Below are 19,668 nucleotides of genomic sequence, written 5' to 3' on the forward strand. Positions count from 1 at the left end.
AGTCATGTCTGTGTCAAAGTCTGTGCTCGATTTTTTGGCTAATGCTTGCTAATTTGCGTGTCCGGATGCCTCATCTCTGTGCTAATTGGTTATTCTTGATTATCACTTTGTCTCATTGGCTCCTTTTATTGTTGCATTGTGGTTCTTGCTCATGTTCAACCGGATTTCTTACAGGTGATTCGTAATAGGCAGTTTATCTCGCTGGCTCCATCTTTTCTGGTGATTCTTGCTACTTCATTTTTTTCTCATTGTTTCCTTCTTCTCTTGTACGTGGTTCTTGCTCAAGGTCATCTGCTTTCGCTGGGGATTTTTTTCTAATCTGCGTGCTTCACTGTGTCCCGTTTCTGTCTTGCTCTTTCTGATCAGTTTGTCCTTCTGTCTCCCTTTTCCTTGTATATGATTCTTGCTTACAGTCATCCCTGAAAAAGAAGGTGTAGCCAAATTTAGAGTTTAAGTTATTACAGCCTCTAGGGCCTGGAATGCTCTCCCTTTCCATCTTAGAGTTGCTCCTAACATTACGGCCTTCAAGAAAGGGCTGAAAACCCATCTGTTCAACATCACCCTCTAATTCTGCTAATTTCCATTTTTTCCTCGGAATCTGACCTCACCTTCCGCGCCAGGATACTATTTTAGTAACAGAGCGCGCTACAAAACCCTTTATATGATATCATATCAGCCAAAAAAGAAACAGAAGGCAGTCCAGCACAACTCAAGGCCAACCACTGATACTGCAACACCCTCCCATAGAAAATAATGTAGATATGGACTTAAAATAAAACCCCATAGAACGTAATGTTAAAGTAAATTACATTATTTAAAATAGGTAATTATATAACATATAATATGTAATATCGAAATAATAGTTAATTATAATTTAATGATTATTATTTACAATAAAAAAATACTGTAGATGGGAATTTATTTTTAAACTACACATTCAGAAAAAGAATTTTAATTTAAGAATTTAAATTCATTTAAAACATTGTAAATAATTAAGTTAATAGTGCTGTAGCATTTTTTGTTCTACATTTATAATAAATATTGCAATCAGATTTAACATGAAAATATGTTTACTAATTTATTATAATGCTTAATAAACTTTTTTTGTTTCTTTATACCTTACTATAGGGAGAGAGCCACCACCTATGGTATTGTACAGAGAAAAGTAAAAAAGTTTATTTAACTAGGAAAAGTAGTAAAAATATTTTTCTGTTAAATATTAATGTAAATTTAGCCTGTACATGAATTTAGACAGCATTGACATGATTATTGAACTGGGGTGTTGGGAGAGCGGAGCAGAAATGCTGTGATAGGATGGATGCGATCAAATGCTGAACACTGGACCACAGCACAGGCATGTCGCCTTGTTCTGCAATAGGTCATAATCAAAATAGCATACATATGGCTATCGATATATAGCAGCGCTCCCCCCACTTCAATGGCTGTTTATGGATGAATGTGTCAATACTATGTACTGATACTTTGATCAATACAAAGATATATAACGTGTTTAATACCTCTACACATCTATGATGCATTAGAGGCGCATCTGTTTTATAAACACTTACAACCAGCACCTGGACATAGGCTGTAAATAATTAGGTAGAAAAGTAATATAGTAGGTACCCGCCACTATATAAACTATGAAGCAAAATAGCACACTCATTGGATGATGTCATCAGTGGTGTCATAGAACATGTCATGAGTGATTTAATATGTGAAGGTCTAAGCAGTGCATGGCGGGTGCACAAGTTATAGCTAGACTTGCTAACTATAACTGGGTATTTTCTGTGTGTATTGTTTAGTTCAAAACGTTAATTTTGCCCCTGATAGCTTCTCCTAACTATAACGTTACCTTAACCTTTGATTTTTTTTTGTGCATGTCTACGTTTTTTTGAAACAAAAACATCTTTTTTATCACACTTAACTATAGTATTACTTCAACCTTTGTTTTTTTCAGTGAATGGATAAATATATTAAATGTAGAAGAAAATAAAAAATGCTATTACATTTAACTAAATATTAAATTGAATGAACACTGTTTTCTTAAGTTTTAAAAAATAAATTAAAATCGCTATCTGTTGGACAGGCCCCAGAAGGGGGCTCGCTCCCTCCCCGCATGACAGAGCCAGGACACCGACTCTCCAGAAACCACCCCCAGAAGTAACCCGTAACCCGTCCCACACGGGACTCCTGCCCTCGAACATCTCCGTAACACCGGCCTGGGCCTCCACCGGCACCATCGCCCGGGCCCAGCCGCCATCTTGGACACTGCACCACGAGGCCGCGTGGCCTCAGCTCGACCCTAACCCTGGGCCTGGCCAGGCCCCGACAGCCCGGCACCACCATCCACCCGGGAGGTGAGCGGACCACTTGGCAGGTCAATGGGAGAGAGGAGTTTCGATGGCTCTCCCCCTCCAGGTGCCTATCGCCCCCAGCCTCCCCGGGCGCTGGCTCCACCCCCCTGCTGGGTGTCTGGACTCCCTCATCCCGGACCTCCCGACCTCCAAGTGCGAGGGTCCGGACATCAAAGGGCGCGAGCCCTATAACTGGGGCAGCTCCAGAGCAGGAAGGCAGTTGTATCCTGGAGTCAAGAGACACCGTGAAGAACTCATCCTTGACGGACTGCAGGCGCTGCCGCAGCCCTGCCTCGTGAACTGTCGTCCTGCCTGCTGGCGCTGCCGCGGCCCTCTGCAACCTTCATCCTCGTCGGGACCTGCTGGCGCTACCGCGGCCCGTTGTAACTACCATCTTCGTCGGGACCCGCTGGCGCTGCCGCGGACTGTTGCCGCCTACGATCTTCTCGGGACCTGCTGGCGCTGCCGCGGCCCGTCCTCCTAGAACACCGAGCTCGAGGATTGTGAGCTACCCATCATCTCATCGTAACTACCAGATTGGTAACGAGACTGTCCCGCTACCCCCTTTTCCCTTCCAAGAGACTAGAATCGAGGGGACCCCTGAGTCCTGACCTCCTTGTACCATTCTACCGTACTTCAAGATTGCTTATAAAAGAACGTTAAACTTTATCTTTGGGTGGTGTCCGTCTGTGGGGGGGAAGTTACTGGTCTGTACGATCGCTGGAGACGGCTCTCCCCGGAGACCTCTCCCCTTGTCCTCGGCCGACCCTCCAGGTCCCGTCTAACATTGGTGGCCAGCGGCGCGATCCGAATCAACGCGTACGTACAGAGAGTGACTCACCCCACGACTAAACCACAATGACAACCAAAGAGAGCGGATCCACAGAAAAATTCCAGATGGAGAAATTGGAAGAGTACAGCCATCGTGAGTTAAAACTATTTTGCATCGAACTAGGCATTGCTACCACCGGTCTGAGCACGAAAGACGATTTCATGCACGCCATCGAATCTTGGGCGGAAACCGGGGCCGTCAGACCCCCGGACCAAAACGTCGCAGCATCAGAGATCAACACCACTACTCCCTAAGAACGGAGAGCGGGTCTCTCACAGGAAGAGATCCAAGAAAGAGAAAGAAACAGACTACACGAATTAGAGATGGCACGGCTCAAGATGGACGGCGAGCTAAAACTAGCGGAACAAAAACTGAACTTAGAACACCTACGGCTCCGAGAAGAGCGGGAAGAAAAGCAAAGACAAAGAGAACTCGAAGAAAAGAGACTGGCATACGAACACGAGCGCAAGCTAGCTGAAATAGAACTACGAAAACAAAACAAAGAACTAGGGGTGCCCGAGCAACCGCGCACCCCAGGCGCTACGGAACAAAAAGTCCACATCCCCAAGGACGTCGTCCGAGAATACTATCGGAACGATGACATACAACAGTGGTTCAAGGCGTATGAGATCGCCATGACCTCCCACCGGATCGATCGAAGTGACTGGGGAGCCGGTCTATGGGGTAGGTTCGTCAATGAAGGCCGCGATGCCCTGTTACAGCCCCCGGACCATCAGATGACGTCCTATGATCACATGAAGGCCGCCCTCCTCACTCGATATGGACTCACGCCCGAGATGTACCGCCAGAGGTTCCGCGACTGCACCCGGATCCCGGGTACAACTTGGTGGAATATGTGAACTATTTTAGCCGAGCCTTCGAAGGGTGGATCAAAGGTAGCCGAGTCACCACCTACGAGCAACTCTTCAATCTCATTGTATGGGAGCACCTCTCCAACAACTGCTTCGTCGAGCTCAGGCAGCACCTCCTCGACAGTAAATTGACTGACCCTCGGCAGCTCGCCGCTGAGGCTGACCGATGGGAGAGCACCCGAGTGGCCCGGAGTGGGCCAAACGAGCAGAACCGAAACAACCAAGGCCCTCATCGTCCCCGAGGAGGAGGAGGAGGCCAGGGCCGGGGCAGAGATGCCGCCCCGGCAGCTCCCGTCAACAACACCCTACCCCCGGCTGGGCGGGGGAATCCTCCGATGCGCCCAGGGTTCCCGAGCCAATGTCACGTGCCATCGGTGCCAGCGGGTCGGACACTATGCCAACGACCCGAACTGCCCCAAAAACCAGACTCCCGGGCCCCGCCAGGTCGCGGCCGCCGCCCTAGGAGAAGAACAAACGTACGCAGAGCATGAAGAATATGAACAGGAACAGCCCGAGTGGGAACCTGCCGCCATGGTCCTGGCTTGCCTAGGGGGAAGAGACATGGTCCCGCGGGTCCCCCTACCCGCAAACACCCGAAAATACAGCCAGTGGGTGAACATCAACGGGCGCAAGGCCGAAGCCCTGCGTGACACCGGGGCCAGTGTGACGGCCGTCCGCTGTCACCTGGTGACCCCAGAACAAATCCTGCCAAACGTCCTTTGCCCTGTCCGTTCAGCTGACAATTCTGAGAGCCTATGTCGGATGGCCTGTGTCCCCTTTGAGTGGGGAGGAGTGTCCGGCATGCTGAAGGTGACTGTCCGCGATGATGCCCCCGTGGACTGCCTCCTGGGAAACGATCTCGAGAGTTCCCCGTGGGCGGCCGTTGAGAGAAGAGAACACCTGGGGATGCTGGGCCTCCCCGACTGGGCGTGCGTAACAACCCGGTCCATGGCCGCCCGTGCCGTCCCCAGACCCGACGAGCCCGAATGGCCAGCACCTCCTCCCCCGATCACTCCAGAGGAAGACGCCGGCCGCCCTGACCCCCCAGAACAAACCCCGGAAGAGCCCGCTCCGCCTCAGGACCTTCCAGACCTGCTCCTGACCCTCCGCAACCAGACCAGGCGATTCAGGGAGATCGCTAAAGCCAACCTAGAGGCCAGTCAGGAGGACATGAAGAAATGGTACGACCAACATGCCTCCTCCATTGAGTTTGAACCTGGTCAGCAGGTGTGGGTGATGTCCCCCACCAAACCTTGTGCCTTGCAAGACAAATGGACAGGACCCTTCAAGGTGGTCGAACGCAAGGGCCCTGTCACCTATCTCATCGACATGGAGTCCCCCTGAAACCCCCTCCGGGTCCTCCACGCCAACAGACTCAAACCACACTTTGTGCGCTCAGAGCTCAGCCTCCTGATGGCTACAGACAGTGGGGCGGAAGAAGACTCCGAGCCACTCCCGGACCTGCTGAGGACCCATGAGAGAGATGGTTCCGTGGACGGGGTCCGACTCTCCGATGCCCTGACCCCGGAGCAGCGCCAAGACTGTCGGACCCTCCTGTTGCAATTTGCAGACCTGTTTTCCCTCACCCCCGGGGTCACCCCCTGGTGCCTTCACGACGTGGATACTGGGGACAGTCCCCCTATTAGACACCGAGCCTACCGAGTCCCGGACCGGGTGCAAGCCTGCATCCAAGAAGAGGTCACCAAGATGCTCGCCCTCGGGGTCATCGAGCCCTCGGACAGCCCCTGGGCCAGCCCAGTCGTACTGGTACCCAAAGCGGCCGCCCCGGGCACCACCCCCGAGCTCCGGTTCTGCGTCGACTATAGGGGTCTGAATGCTGTCACCAGAACCGACGCTCATCCTATCCCTCGAGCAGATGAACTGGTCGACCGCATGCGGGCTGCCCGCTACCTAAGCATCTTCGACCTGACAGCGGGCTACTGGCAGATCGGCCTCACCCCCAGGGCTCAAGAACGATCCGCTTTCTCCACCCCGGATGGGCACTACCAGTTCACCGTGATGCCCTTCGGTATGCAAAACGCTCCAGCCACTTTTCAGAGACTTGTGAACCAGGTATTGGCGGGCCTCGAAGACTTCAGTGCCGCCTACCTGGACGATATCGCAGTATACAGCCGCCACTGGTCAGACCACCTCTGCCACCTCCGAGAGGTCCTGCAGGCCCTTAAGCGAGCTGGCCTCACCATCAAGGCCAGCAAATGCCAAATCGGCCAAGGGTCCGTGACCTACCTTGGACACCAAGTGGGGAGCGGTCTGGTGGCACCTCTCCAGCTCAAGATCGCTGCCATCCAGTCCTGGCAGCCCCCGTCACCCAAACCAAGGTACGAGCCTTCCTGGGGCTCACCGGATACTATCGGAGGTTCGTGAAGGACTATGGCAGCATTGTGGGGCCCCTCACGGAACTCACATCCAAAAAGCATCCCAAAACGGTCAACTGGACTTCAGACTGTCAAGCGGCCTTCGAGAAACTGAAGGCCGCCATGTGCACCGCCCCGGCTCCAGGCCCCCGACTACAGCCGCGAGTTCATAGTCCAGACCGATGCCTCGGACCATGGTATTGGGGCCGTCCTCTCGCAACTCAACTCCGAGGGGGTCGATCAGCCAGTGGCCTTCATCAGCCGACGCCTACTGGCCCGAGAACAACGCTGGAGTACCATCGAGCGGGAGGCCTTCGCAGTGGTGTGGGCCCTCAAGAAACTCCGGCCCTACCTCTTCGGTACCCACTTCCGGGTACAAACAGACCATCGCACCTGCAGTGGTTAATGCAGATGCGGGGGGAAAATCCAAAACTGCTGCGATGGTCCATCTCCCTGCAAGGGATGGACTTTACTGTGGAGCATCGCCCTGGGCAAGATCACGCCAATGCGGATGGCCTGTCCCGTTTTTTCCGCCTCGACGGAGAGAGTCCCCAAGAGGATGGGTAACTCTCCCCGCCTTCAGCTGGGGGGGACGCATGTTGGACAGGCCCCAGAAGGGGGCTCGCTCCCTCCCCGCATGACAGAGCCAGGACACCGACTCTCCAGAAACCACCCCCAGAAGTAACCCGTAACCCGTCCCACACGGGACTCCTGCCCTCGAACATCTCCGTAACACCGGCCTGGGCCTCCACCGGCACCATCGCCCGGGCCCAGCCGCCATCTTGGACACTGCACCATGAGGCCGCGTGGCCTCAGCTCGACCCTAACCCTGGGCCTGGCCAGGCCCCGACAGCCCGGCACCACCATCCACCCGGGAGGTGAGCGGACCACTTGGCAGGTCAATGGGAGAGAGGAGTTTCGATGGCTCTCCCCCTCCAGGTGCCTATCGCCCCCAGCCTCCCCGGGCGCTGGCTCCACCCCCCTGCTGGGTGTCTGGACTCCCTCATCCCGGACCTCCCGACCTCCAAGTGCGAGGGTCCGGACATCAAAGGGCGCGAGCCCTATAACTGGGGCAGCTCCAGAGCAGGAAGGCAGTTGTATCCTGGAGTCGAGAGACACCGTGAAGAACTCATCCTTGACGGACTGCAGGCGCTGCCGCAGCCCTGCCTCGTGAACTGTCGTCCTGCCTGCTGGCGCTGCCGCGGCCCTCTGCAACCTTCATCCTCGTCGGGACCTGCTGGCGCTACCGCGGCCCGTTGTAACTACCATCTTCGTCGGGACCTGCTGGCGCTGCCGCGGACTGTTGCCGCCTACGATCTTCTCGGGACCTGCTGGCGCTGCCGCGGCCCGTCCTCCTAGAACACCGAGCTCGAGGATTGTGAGCTACCCATCATCTCATCGTAACTACCAGATTGGTAACGAGACTGTCCAGCTACCCCCTTTTCCCTTCCAAGAGACTAGAATCGAGGGGACCCCTGAGTCCTGACCTCCTTGTACCATTCTACCGTACTTCAAGATTGCTTATAAAAGAACGTTAAACTTTATCTTTGGGTGGTGTCCGTCTGTGGGGGGGGAAGTTACTGGTCTGTACGATCGCTGGAGACGGCTCTCCCCGGAGACCTCTCCCCTTGTCCTCGGCCGACCCTCCAGGTCCCGTCTAACATTGGTGGCCAGCGGCGCGATCCGAATCAACGCGTACGTACAGAGAGTGACTCACCCCACGACTAAACCACAATGACAACCAAAGAGAGCGGATCCACAGAAAAATTCCAGATGGAGAAATTGGAAGAGTACAGCCATCGTGAGTTAAAACAATTTTGCATCGAACTAGGCATTGCTACCACCGGTCTGAGCACGAAAGACGATTTCATGCACGCCATCGAATCTTGGGCGGAAACCGGGGCCGTCAGACCCCCGGACCAAAACGTCGCAGCATCAGAGATCAACACCACTACTCCCTAAGAACGGAGAGCGGGTCTCTCACAGGAAGAGATCCAAGAAAGAGAAAGAAACAGACTACACGAATTAGAGATGGCACGGCTCAAGATGGACGGCGAGCTAAAACTAGCGGAACAAAAACTGAACTTAGAACACCTACGGCTCCGAGAAGAGCGGGAAGAAAAGCAAAGACAAAGAACTCGAAGAAAAGAGACTGGCATACGAACACGAGCGCAAGCTAGCTGAAATAGAACTACGAAAACAAAACAAAGAACTAGGGGTGCCCGAGCAACCGCGCACCCCAGGCGCTACGGAACAAAAAGTCCACATCCCCAAGGACGTTGTCCGAGAATACTATCGGAACGATGACATACAACAGTGGTTCAAGGCGTATGAGATCGCCATGACCTCCCACCGGATCGATCGAAGTGACTGGGGAGCCGGTCTATGGGGTAGGTTCGTCAATGAAGGCCGCGATGCCCTGTTACAGCCCCCGGACCATCAGATGACGTCCTATGATCACATGAAGGCCGCCCTCCTCACTCGATATGGACTCACGCCCGAGATGTACCGCCAGAGGTTCCGCGACTGCACCCGGATCCCGGGTACAACTTGGGTGGAATATGTGAACTATTTTAGCCGAGCCTTCGAAGGGTGGATCAATGGTAGCCGAGTCACCACCTACGAGCAACTCTTCAATCTCATTGTATGGGAGCACCTCTCCAACAACTGCTTCGTCGAGCTCAGGCAGCACCTCCTCGACAGTAAATTGACTGACCCTCGGCAGCTCGCCGCTGAGGCTGACCGATGGGAGAGCACCCGAGTGGCCCGGAGTGGGCCAAACGAGCAGAACCGAAACAACCAAGGCCCTCATCGTCCCCGAGGAGGAGGAGGAGGCCAGGGCCGGGGCAGAGATGCCGCCCCGGCAGCTCCCGTCAACACCCCACCCCCGGCTGGGCGGGGGAATCCTCCGATGCGCCCAGGGTTCCGAGCCAATGTCACGTGCCATCGGTGCCAGCGGGTCGGACACTATGCCAACGACCCGAACTGCCCCAAGAACCAGACTCCCGGGCCCGCCAGGTCGCGGCCGCCGCCCTAGGAGAAGAACAAACGTACGCAGAGCATGAAGAATATGAACAGGAACAGCCCGAGTGGGAACCTGCCGCCATGGTCCTGGCTTGCCTAGGGGGAAGAGACATGGTCCCGCGGGTCCCCCTACCCGCAAACACCCGAAAATACAGCCAGTGGGTGAACATCAACGGGCGCAAGGCCGAAGCCCTGCGTGACACCGGGGCCAGTGTGACGGCCCTCCGCTGTCACCTGGTGACCCCAGAACAAATCCTGCCAAACGTCCTTTGCCCTGTCCGTTCAGCTGACAATTCTGAGAGCCTATGTCGGATGGCCTGTGTCCCCTTTGAGTGGGGAGGAGTGTCCGGCATGCTGAAGGTGACTGTCCGCGATGATGCCCCCGTTGACTGCCTCCTGGGAAACGATCTCGAGAGTTCCCCGTGGGCGGCCGTTGAGAGAAGAGAACACCTGGGGATGCTGGGCCTCCCCGACTGGGCGTGCGTAACAACCCGGTCCATGGCCGCCCGTGCCGTCCCCAGACCCGACGAGCCCGAATGGCCAGCACCTCCTCCCCCGATCACTCCAGAGGAAGACGCCGGCCGCCCTGACCCCCCAGAACAAACCCCGGAAGAGCCCGCTCCGCCTCAGGACCTTCCAGACCTGCTCCTGACCCTCCGCAACCAGACCAGGCGATTCAGGGAGATCGCTAAAGCCAACCTAGAGGCCAGTCAGGAGGACATGAAGAAATGGTACGACCAACATGCCTCCTCCATTGAGTTTGAACCTGGTCAGCAGGTGTGGGTGATGTCCCCCACCGAACCTTGTGCCTTGCAAGACAAATGGACAGGACCCTTCAAGGTGGTCGAACGCAAGGGCCCTGTCACCTATCTCATCGACATGGAGTCCCCCCGAAACCCCCTCCGGGTCCTCCACGCCAACAGACTCAAACCACACTTTGTGCGCTCAGAGCTCAGCCTCCTGATGGCTACAGACAGTGGGGCGGAAGAAGACTCCGAGCCACTCCCGGACCTGCTGAGGACCCGTGAGAGAGATGGTTCCGTGGACGGGGTCCGACTCTCCGATGCCCTGACCCCGGAGCAGCGCCAAGACTGTCGGACCCTCCTGTTGCAATTTGCAGACCTGTTTTCCCTCACCCCCGGGGTCACCCCCTGGTGCCTTCACGACGTGGATACTGGGGACAGTCCCCCTATTAGACACCGAGCCTACCGAGTCCCGGACCGGGTGCAAGCCTGCATCCAAGAAGAGGTCACCAAGATGCTCGCCCTCGGGGTCATCGAGCCCTCAGACAGCCCCTGGGCCAGCCCAGTCGTACTGGTACCCAAAGCGGCCGCCCCGGGCACCACCCCCGAGCTCCGGTTCTGCGTCGACTATAGGGGTCTGAACGCTGTCACCAGAACCGACGCTCATCCTATCCCTCGAGCAGATGAACTGGTCGACCGCATGGGGGCTGCCCGCTACCTAAGCATCTTCGACCTGACAGCGGGCTACTGGCAGATCGGCCTCACCCCCAGGGCTCAAGAACGATCCGCTTTCTCCACCCCGGATGGGCACTACCAGTTCACCGTGATGCCCTTCGGTATGCAAAACGCTCCAGCCACTTTTCAGAGACTTGTAAACCAGGTATTGGCGGGCCTCGAAGACTTCAGTGCCGCCTACCTGGACGATATCGCAGTATACAGCCGCCACTGGTCAGACCACCTCTGCCACCTCCGAGAGGTCCTGCAGGCCCTTCAGCGAGCTGGCCTCACCATCAAGGCCAGCAAATGCCAAATCGGCCAAGGGTCCGTGACCTACCTTGGACACCAAGTGGGAAGCGGTCTGGTGGCACCTCTCCAGCTCAAGATCGCTGCCATCCAGTCCTGGCAGCCCCCCGTCACCCAAACCAAGGTACGAGCCTTCCTGGGGCTCACCGGATACTATCGGAGGTTCGTGAAGGACTATGGCAGCATTGTGGGGCCCCTCACGGAACTCGCATCCAAAAAGCATCCCAAAACGGTCAACTGCACTTCAGACTGTCAAGCGGCCTTCGAGAAACTGAAGGCCGCCATGTGCACCGCCCCGGCTCCAGGCCCCCGACTACAGCCGCGAGTTCATAGTCCAGACCGATGCCTCGGACCATGGTATTGGGGCCGTCCTCTCGCAACTCAACTCCGAGGGGGTCGATCAGCCAGTGGCCTTCATCAGCCGACGCCTACTGGCCCGAGAACAACGCTGGAGTACCATCGAGCGGGAGGCCTTCGCAGTGGTGTGGGCCCTCAAGAAACTCCGGCCCTACCTCTTCGGTACCCACTTCCGGGTACAAACAGACCATCGCACCTGCAGTGGTTAATGCAGATGCGGGGGGAAAATCCAAAACTGCTGCGATGGTCCATCTCCCTGCAAGGGATGGACTTTACTGTGGAGCATCGCCCTGGGCAAGATCACGCCAATGCGGATGGCCTGTCCCGTTTTTTCCGCCTCAACGGAGAGAGTCCCCAAGAGGATGGGTAACTCTCCCCACCTTCAGCTGGGGGGGACGCATGTTGGACAGGCCCCAGAAGGGGGCTCGCTCCCTCCCCGCATGACAGAGCCAGGACACCGACTCTCCAGAAACCACCCCCAGAAGTAACCCGTAACCCGTCCCACACGGGACGCCTGCCCTCGAACATCTCCGTAACACCGGCCTGGGCCTCCACCGGCACCATCGCCCGGGCCCAGCCGCCATCTTGGACACTGCAACACGAGGCCGCGTGGCCTCAGCTCGACCCTAACCCTTGGCCTGGCCAGGCCCCGACAGCCCGGCACCACCATCCACCCGGGAGGTGAGCGGACCACTTGGCAGGTCAATGGGAGAGAGGAGTTTCGATGGCTCTCCCCCTCCAGGTGCCGATCGCCCCCAGCCTCCCCGGGCGCTGGCTCCACCCCCCTGCTGGGTGTCCGGACTCCCTCATCCCGGACCTCCCGACCTCCAAGTGCGAGGGTCCGGACATCAAAGGGCGCGAGCCCTATAACTGGGGCAGCTCCAGAGCAGGAAGGCAGTTGTATCCTGGAGTCGAGAGACACCGTGAAGAACTCATCCTTGACGGACTGCTGGCGCTGCCGCAGCCCTGCCTCGTGAACTGTCGTCCTGCCTGCTGGCGCTGCCGCTGCCCTCTGCAACCTTCATCCTCGTCGGGACCTGCTGGCGCTGCCGCGGCCCGTTGTAACTACCATCTTCGTCGGGACCTGCTGGCGCTGCCGCAGACCGTTGTAACTTCCATCTTCGTCGGGACCTGCTGGCGCTGCCGCGGACCGTTGCCGCCTACGATCTTCTCGGGACCTGCTGGCGCTGCCGCGGCCCGTCCTCCTAGAACACCGAGCTCGAGGATTGTGAGCTACCCATCATCTCATCGTAACTACCAGATTGGTAACGAGACTGTCCCGCTACCCCCTTTTCCCTTCCAAGAGACTAGAATCGAGGGGACCCCTGAGTCCTGACTCCTTGTACCATTCTACCGTACTTCAAGATTGCTTATAAAGAACGTTAAACTTTATCTTTGTGTGTGTCCGTCTGTGGGGGGGAAGTTACTGGTCTGTACGATCGCTGGAGACGGCTCTCCCCGGAGACCTCTCCCCTTGTCCTCGGCCGACCCTCCAGGTCCCGTCTAACACTATCTAAAGTAAATGCAATATTTTTTATAATGCAGTAATAATCATTAAAAGTGATGTATACAATTCATTTAAAGAACTTTAATTTGATTTTAATAAAAGTTAATATTACATTAATTTATCAATTAAAAAAGGTTAAACTACTTTAAAATTAAATAATATTTATTTTTGTATATTTAGATTTTTTTTACATTAAATTATATTTAGATTTTTAACTTTAATACATGTTGTTAATAATTTAATTCAACATTATTTCCTATGGGTTTTTTATTTAAAGTCCCTGCTTCTATGGGAGGGTGCTGCAGTACCAGCTGTTAACCATGAGTGGTGCTGGTCTTACTCCAACTCTTGAATACTTTTTGCCTGTAGTAAGTTTAGAAGCAATTAACTTACTCTTTTTATAGTTGGGGGCATATCCCGCCCTAAACCCATCCTTACTCCTCCCAAAACCCTTCCTATTTAGTAGTAAGTCTGCCCCTTTATCCAGCCCCTCCTGTGGTCGCTTTCACATTTACTACTAAGTAGTTAACTTACAAGTGTAACGATCTCCCCATAGAAAAGATAAGAGAGTCGGAGGTAACGATTTACACTCGTGGGTTTGTGGGCAGCACTTTGTAGAACTTTTGTAGAACTATTGTAGTACTACTAAGGTACCACAAAATACAGTTTGTAAATAACATAAGTATTTGTAAAGCACACGTTCACCCGGAGGCATCTTGGCGCTGAATAACAGATGTGTATTGTTACTCAACCCAATGGTACTCATTTTATCCACCTCAGGTGGATGATAGGCTGAGTGGACCCGCTGGGATTTGAACCTGTGACCATGAGGTCGAACACAGGCCCCTGCAGTGGATGCATTAGTCCACTGAGCCACCGGACCTGGCACCATTGTGTCTAGCTTTCTGACTCCTTTCTTGTAAATAGTATGGACTAACAATTGTGTTTTACTGTCTCCTTTTCTTGTAGGGGAGTCTTGCTAATCAGTGTTTCTCATGTAGATGATTCTTAAAGATGAGACTTGCTAGTTCGTTTGTCTCATGATCTTTCTCCTCTTTCTTAGGTGGATCTTGTTCCCCTGCGTGTGCCATTCTACCACTTGGGGCCCCAGAAGCCTGCTGGGGTAACGGAAAGGATTACTGCCAGATCTGTGAGTACTGGGGCCGGCGAGCACAAGTGAAGCAGTCAGGCATGACTGCTGCCTTATCAGTTTTTGCTTTATGCAGTGTGACTCATATCTTTGTGGGTTTGCTCACATTTTGAAGGACAGCCTTTGCTCTGGTGGTAGATAAGAAGCTGCTTTCTCTGTGGTACTACACCTGGTTTTTCCTATTTATTGGAATGCCTGTGTGCATGCTCTTGTAGTAGTCTAGCCCTAATGAGACCGATGCACAAACCTAATCCTCTTATAAAACGGATGTTATCTACACAGAGGCAGCCCAGTTAGGCCTGTGCTCCATGCTAACTAGAGTCACTCATTGAGTTATTTTGGTATAATTCTTTTTTTTCAAAATAGATTTTATTGTATTTTCTGCTGCGATATAGCCCAAAAGGTCCAGTCGAACCGTATACACGCGTTTACATATTGACATGGCGTAATTATAGATGTTGATACATAACAAAGGCAACATACCATTCAGCAAACAACTGAGTGTGCTGTGTCCCAAGTATGCTCTCCAAGTCTAGCTTTCCCGCGTCCATATGTCCCCAACGCACATAAATTACAAAGAAGGAATGAGTAAATGAATGAATGATGGATTTGTAAGACGCATGGCTGCCCTGAGGCTTCCCAGAGCTGTGCAGTCAGGTACTGAATTTGGGCAGGTTAGACCTTACAGATATTGCGTGAACAGCCATGTTTTGCTTTTTTTGTGGAATTGTGGCACCCCCTCTATCCGCTCCGGTTCCAGTGGTAGGGAGTTCCATGACTTGGGGGCCAGCAGTTCAGAAAGCCAGTTCTGCTTATCATTGTTTATTATCCAGTTGTGCTTCCACAGAGGTCGGAGGCTCCAGAAGCAGTCCTCATAATCGGCCCAGCATTGCCAAAGCTTGGGATGCTTCTGAGGGCATCCTGTGCTTTGAATATTGGTATCTCTAAGCCTATACAAAAGTCCATACCCTTCTTCCATACGCCCAGTAGGGCATGGGAATCAGCCTTCCAGAACCTAGCGATGTCCCTGTTAGCCAGGGTAAAGCCAAGAAACGAACGTTGGCATTTGTACCTGTTGCCCCCAACCTCAGTCAAGCATGTGATGACCTCCGCCAGAACATAGCAAGTGCGCTGCAGGACCATACTGTGTCGAGAAATGCGCCTTCACTGTTGCCATATCATAGGCAGGTGGGAGAGGCCACTAGTCCAATTCTCCAAAGCCTGTCCCGAGTGTAGTATGCATGGTGGAGGTATTTAAATTGAATAAGACGCAAGCGTGAGGAGATAGCAGTGGCTCGCAGAAACTTCAGGGCCTCTGTCCAATCATTACAATCTATACATAAGGAGCGAATGATTCATCCAAAAAATGACAGCATTCCAAGCAGTGCGCTCATATATCGTCCATTCTCTGTGTATCCAATCAAGAAAATCCCAAGGGAGTCTTGTTTAATTGGTCCAGCTGACTGAGTAGAAGGCCTTGTTGATATCGGTTAGTAACAGGGCTGCCGTGCGACCCAGGCGATCCACTGCAGCTATTGCATTATGGGTGCAGCAGATATTATGGCGCCTTGCACGGCGGGGCATGAATTATTAACTGAGTTTTAGAGCCCAGGAAATGTGTTTCTTGTAACAGCAGTATATCTGCCCCTAAACGCTTAGCCTGCAGGAGCAACGCCCCCACTTCACTTTGTCCAGGACCCCCGTACATTCCAGCTGGTAATTTGAAGCCTCCCCCGTAGAGTACTGGCATCTACTACAATCATCTAGGTGGTTGATTGGCACCTAAGGGACAAGTCATGCACGCGGTCTGTGCATGGGGAGCACCTAAATCGCACAATAGGAATATAACACAAATAACAACAAAATCTTCCCAGGCACCCCCATCCCACCCCAATACCTCAAAACTGTTCTGTCTGTCGTGGAGGGAACACTGCCCCAACCCCAACAGAGGCTGGAGACGAGGTCCATCTAATGATTCCCCAAGAACCACCCTATTAACATAGAGTCTCTCTGGAGAGGTGCATCTCCCCAGATGCATAGCCCATCAATGATTCCAGCATAGTAAATGTTCGGGCAGAAAAATGTAGCTTGCGTACGACCGGGCAGCCAGAGACATGACACTATGATGCAGGTTTTGTGTTTCAAAGTTGTGGGGCCTCTGTCCAGTCTTCGATGTGGGCTCTGGATTGCTACGACAACCTCGATCTATGGCAGTGCTTCTCTTTAAGCTTGGACTTTCGCCGGATCAGGTCACTAGAAGAGGAGTCAGAGGCGAGGGTGGCTGATGGGGCTTCACATGTATCTCTTCGTCCGTCCAGGCAAAAACTTCTTCAGGGGTGTCAAAGAAGAGTGTGCTCGAGTTATAGACAACTAACAGGCGGGCCGGGAACAGGAGCACGTAGGAAATCTTGAGATCTTGTGACGTCACTGCTGAACCATCCTGATTTAGTCCCAAAATATCATAATAGTCTGGGACTCAAAGGAGAGAGATTCTTGCAGTCTGGCCTGTCTAAGTATATTATCTCGATCATGAAAGTTAAGGATTCTGGCCATATCAGGCCGAGGCTTAGCGCCGGGGGGAGGGTTGAGCTTCCTCACCAGGGCTCGATGAGCACAGTCGATTATGGGAAAGAGTCCCATTCGGAATCCACTCTACTATCCTCTTGGCGAGAAGCTTTCCTACATCTTTGCAGTCGTAGCCCTCGAGAAAGCCCACGAAGTGGAGGTTATTCCTGCGGGCGCATCCCTCTGCATCTCCAACACGTGTTGCAACACCTTTCGTAGGGTCTTGAGGGTGCCCACTTTCTTCGGTAGGGTAGTCAAAACATCTTTCTTGCTAGATTCTTTTGTCTCATCCTCAATGAGTCGATTAAGAGCGATGCGCTGGTCCTAGTGCAACATCATCACGTCCAATCCAACTGGCCCTATATTGGCGTCGAACATGTCTTCGGATTGAGTGATGGCTTCTAGCAGTGTCACGTTGTCAGGCACCATGACTGCCGGTCCCTTGGTGTCCATGGCCGGGGCTTGGGCCCCTGTGTAGATGTCCATCGTGCTCTGTTTAGAGGCAGAAGTGGCTGCTTTTTCGCGTGTCATTGTGAGGGGGTTGCAGCCCGGGGTCTCCAGAGCCTCGCCAGGCAGCAGCTGAGTTGCGTCGCTAAAAACCACGTGGTTGGAAGAACAGGATATGTGCAGGTATAGCAGGCGGCGTGTGGGTCCCAAGCCCAAGGCGGGACGACCCAGTTTTCTCATGGACGTAATGTGGGGAGGAGGAGAAAGAGCTACAGCCCCGTCACACAAGGTATATGTCGGGGTCCCACTGTCCACAAGCTGCACTAGGCCTAGCATGACTGTCTACCTGGGTAGGAGTACACCCCCACCCATGCTCCGATCGATGTCGGAGGGGTGTACTCCTACCCGACATCGCTGCTAGGCCTTGCTGGCCCCCTCCAGCATCAGGTGGCCAGCAAGGCCTAGCAGCGGCCCAGCACCAGTTACTGGGCGTCTCAGGAAGTTTAGCAGCTGTCGCAGGGCCACTCGGGCTAACACCACCACTACTGGCACTCTGCACTGTACATTCCCAGGTCAGTTTGGGCCACCACGATGCATCATCCCCCCTCAGCCTACATCTGCAGCCTTGTCGCCCCTGCCCTGGGGTCTCAGCTGAGTTTTCTGCCACAGCTGGGCACGGCCTCGGGACAAGCTGCATGAGGCCTCCTGGCCAGGCAGATAAGCAGGGAATCGCGGGCCAACTCTTCAGGTCGGACTCCCTCCGCATTGTCCCCACTGCCACTGCGGCCCGACTTGGCCACCAAATCGAAGGAAATTGCAGGCCATACACCCGGCAGGCCACAGGGACAACCGGGCGTGCGCCACAGCGGCTCACCACCATTTCTCAACTCCTCTAGGCTTTCTCAGTCTTTATGCGGTCTTCAAAGCACAAGGAGACATTAACCAAATAGTTGGAAATAAATCAAATCAACAAAGCTTTAGTCCACATTGTTTTTAATTCACAATGGGACGTTGTACTCAAAATACACAAATTACACAATAATCAAGCATTGGTTAATTACAGTGCCCCAAAGGGTAGAAGCGGGGAGGGGGATTGTGATAGTGATGGGAGTAGGTGAGGAAAGGAAAGAAGATTCTCAGGTGACGAAAAAATCAGCACTTGAAACTTGGTTCACACAGTTACAAATTCTGTACCAAAAATGGGACCAACAGATTCAAATATATTATTTTAGACACAAATCATACTCCAAAAGTTCAATGAATGAAACCAATAGGGTGTGGAGTTGATAATGAAAGGCAATCAAATGTCGACGTTTCGACCCTTGTAGGCGCAGATATTGTTATGATCTTGCTGTAGGGTCTTCATCAGGACTGGAGGATAGGGGACACGTAACCTAATTGGTACATAAATGAATGTATTTTAACACGGGAAAATTATATCCCTAACTTTTAATTTAAAAGAACATTGCACATCACCCAAAATATGGGATTAGCTCAGGTTGGAACATGTATGCCGCCGGGATGGCTGGGAATACAGGCAAAAAGAATGCCCCTACTTAAGTGTGGCACAAAAACGCACAATATGCACATGATTAACTGATATTAAAGAATCCCTAATTATTCAGTGTGGAAATTAGGATCATTTGGTAGAGAGCAGTTGGGGATAGGCTTAAAACGCAACGGTGGACAGTCTAAGGAGTCAGTGAATACTCCAGCTGGTTGAAGGATGATCATATGAGCAGGAAGGTGTTGGCATGCATTACTGCTATTTAGTGCTAATATGGAACTGACTAACAGAGAAAGCTTACCACACACGTGGTGTACCCAGGACCCGATTATGCGTGGGTTCGAGGTCAATAGAGATGAAGAAATCTGCAATTTTAAAATAAAGGTGTAAAAACCAGTATACACTGCGGGAGGCAGTGATTGGATTCACTAATATTGACTTGAGAAAAGGGGGGGGAAAAGGACTCACCAAAATATAGCCCAATCGCTATTCATAGTGTTTCCACGGGTCTGGGGGGGTCCGTTGTGACCATCGACAAAATCTAACAAATTGAGGGCAAAAGACGCTTGTTAGAGGACCATGGTTATGTTAAAAATGGTTCAAATACAAATGGCCCACAGTGCGGATTGAAGACTCACCACGGTGCCGTAGCCAAGACACGTCCGGCAGAGATCGTGTTTGTGGCAGTCGGGCGGCGGTGCTTCTAAGGCTGCGTCTGCAGGACAAGGCAAGAAGAATCGATGTTAGAAATCTAGTGCGAGACGGGTTTCTTGGAAGCGTCGGGACAAGATCGTGAGGAGGCGCTCACCGTTCACGGAGCTAATCCGGCTTCAGTCAATTCACGCAGTCGCAATGGCGACGCGGAGTTCCGGGTTTAGAATATCACCTTGACAACCGGGTCACGTGGTG

The 19,668-nt window shown here is 53.1% G+C and overlaps 1 protein-coding gene across 1 annotated transcript in view; it reads left to right on the forward strand.

The window, feature by feature from the left end:
- The window catches only part of ERBB2 (erb-b2 receptor tyrosine kinase 2), a 377,312-nt gene that overhangs the window by 204,110 nt on the left and 153,534 nt on the right, over positions 1-19,668 (forward strand). Inside the window, exon 5 of the mRNA XM_086924358.1 lies at positions 14,154-14,240. Within this exon, the coding sequence (XP_086780484.1) occupies positions 14,154-14,240 (87 nt within the window). The remainder of the gene's footprint in view (positions 1-14,153; positions 14,241-19,668) is intronic.

Source organism: Lissotriton vulgaris, chromosome 5 (assembly GCF_964263255.1).
Source record: "Lissotriton vulgaris chromosome 5, aLisVul1.2, whole genome shotgun sequence".
NCBI classification, from domain to species: Eukaryota; Metazoa; Chordata; class Amphibia; order Caudata; family Salamandridae; genus Lissotriton; species Lissotriton vulgaris.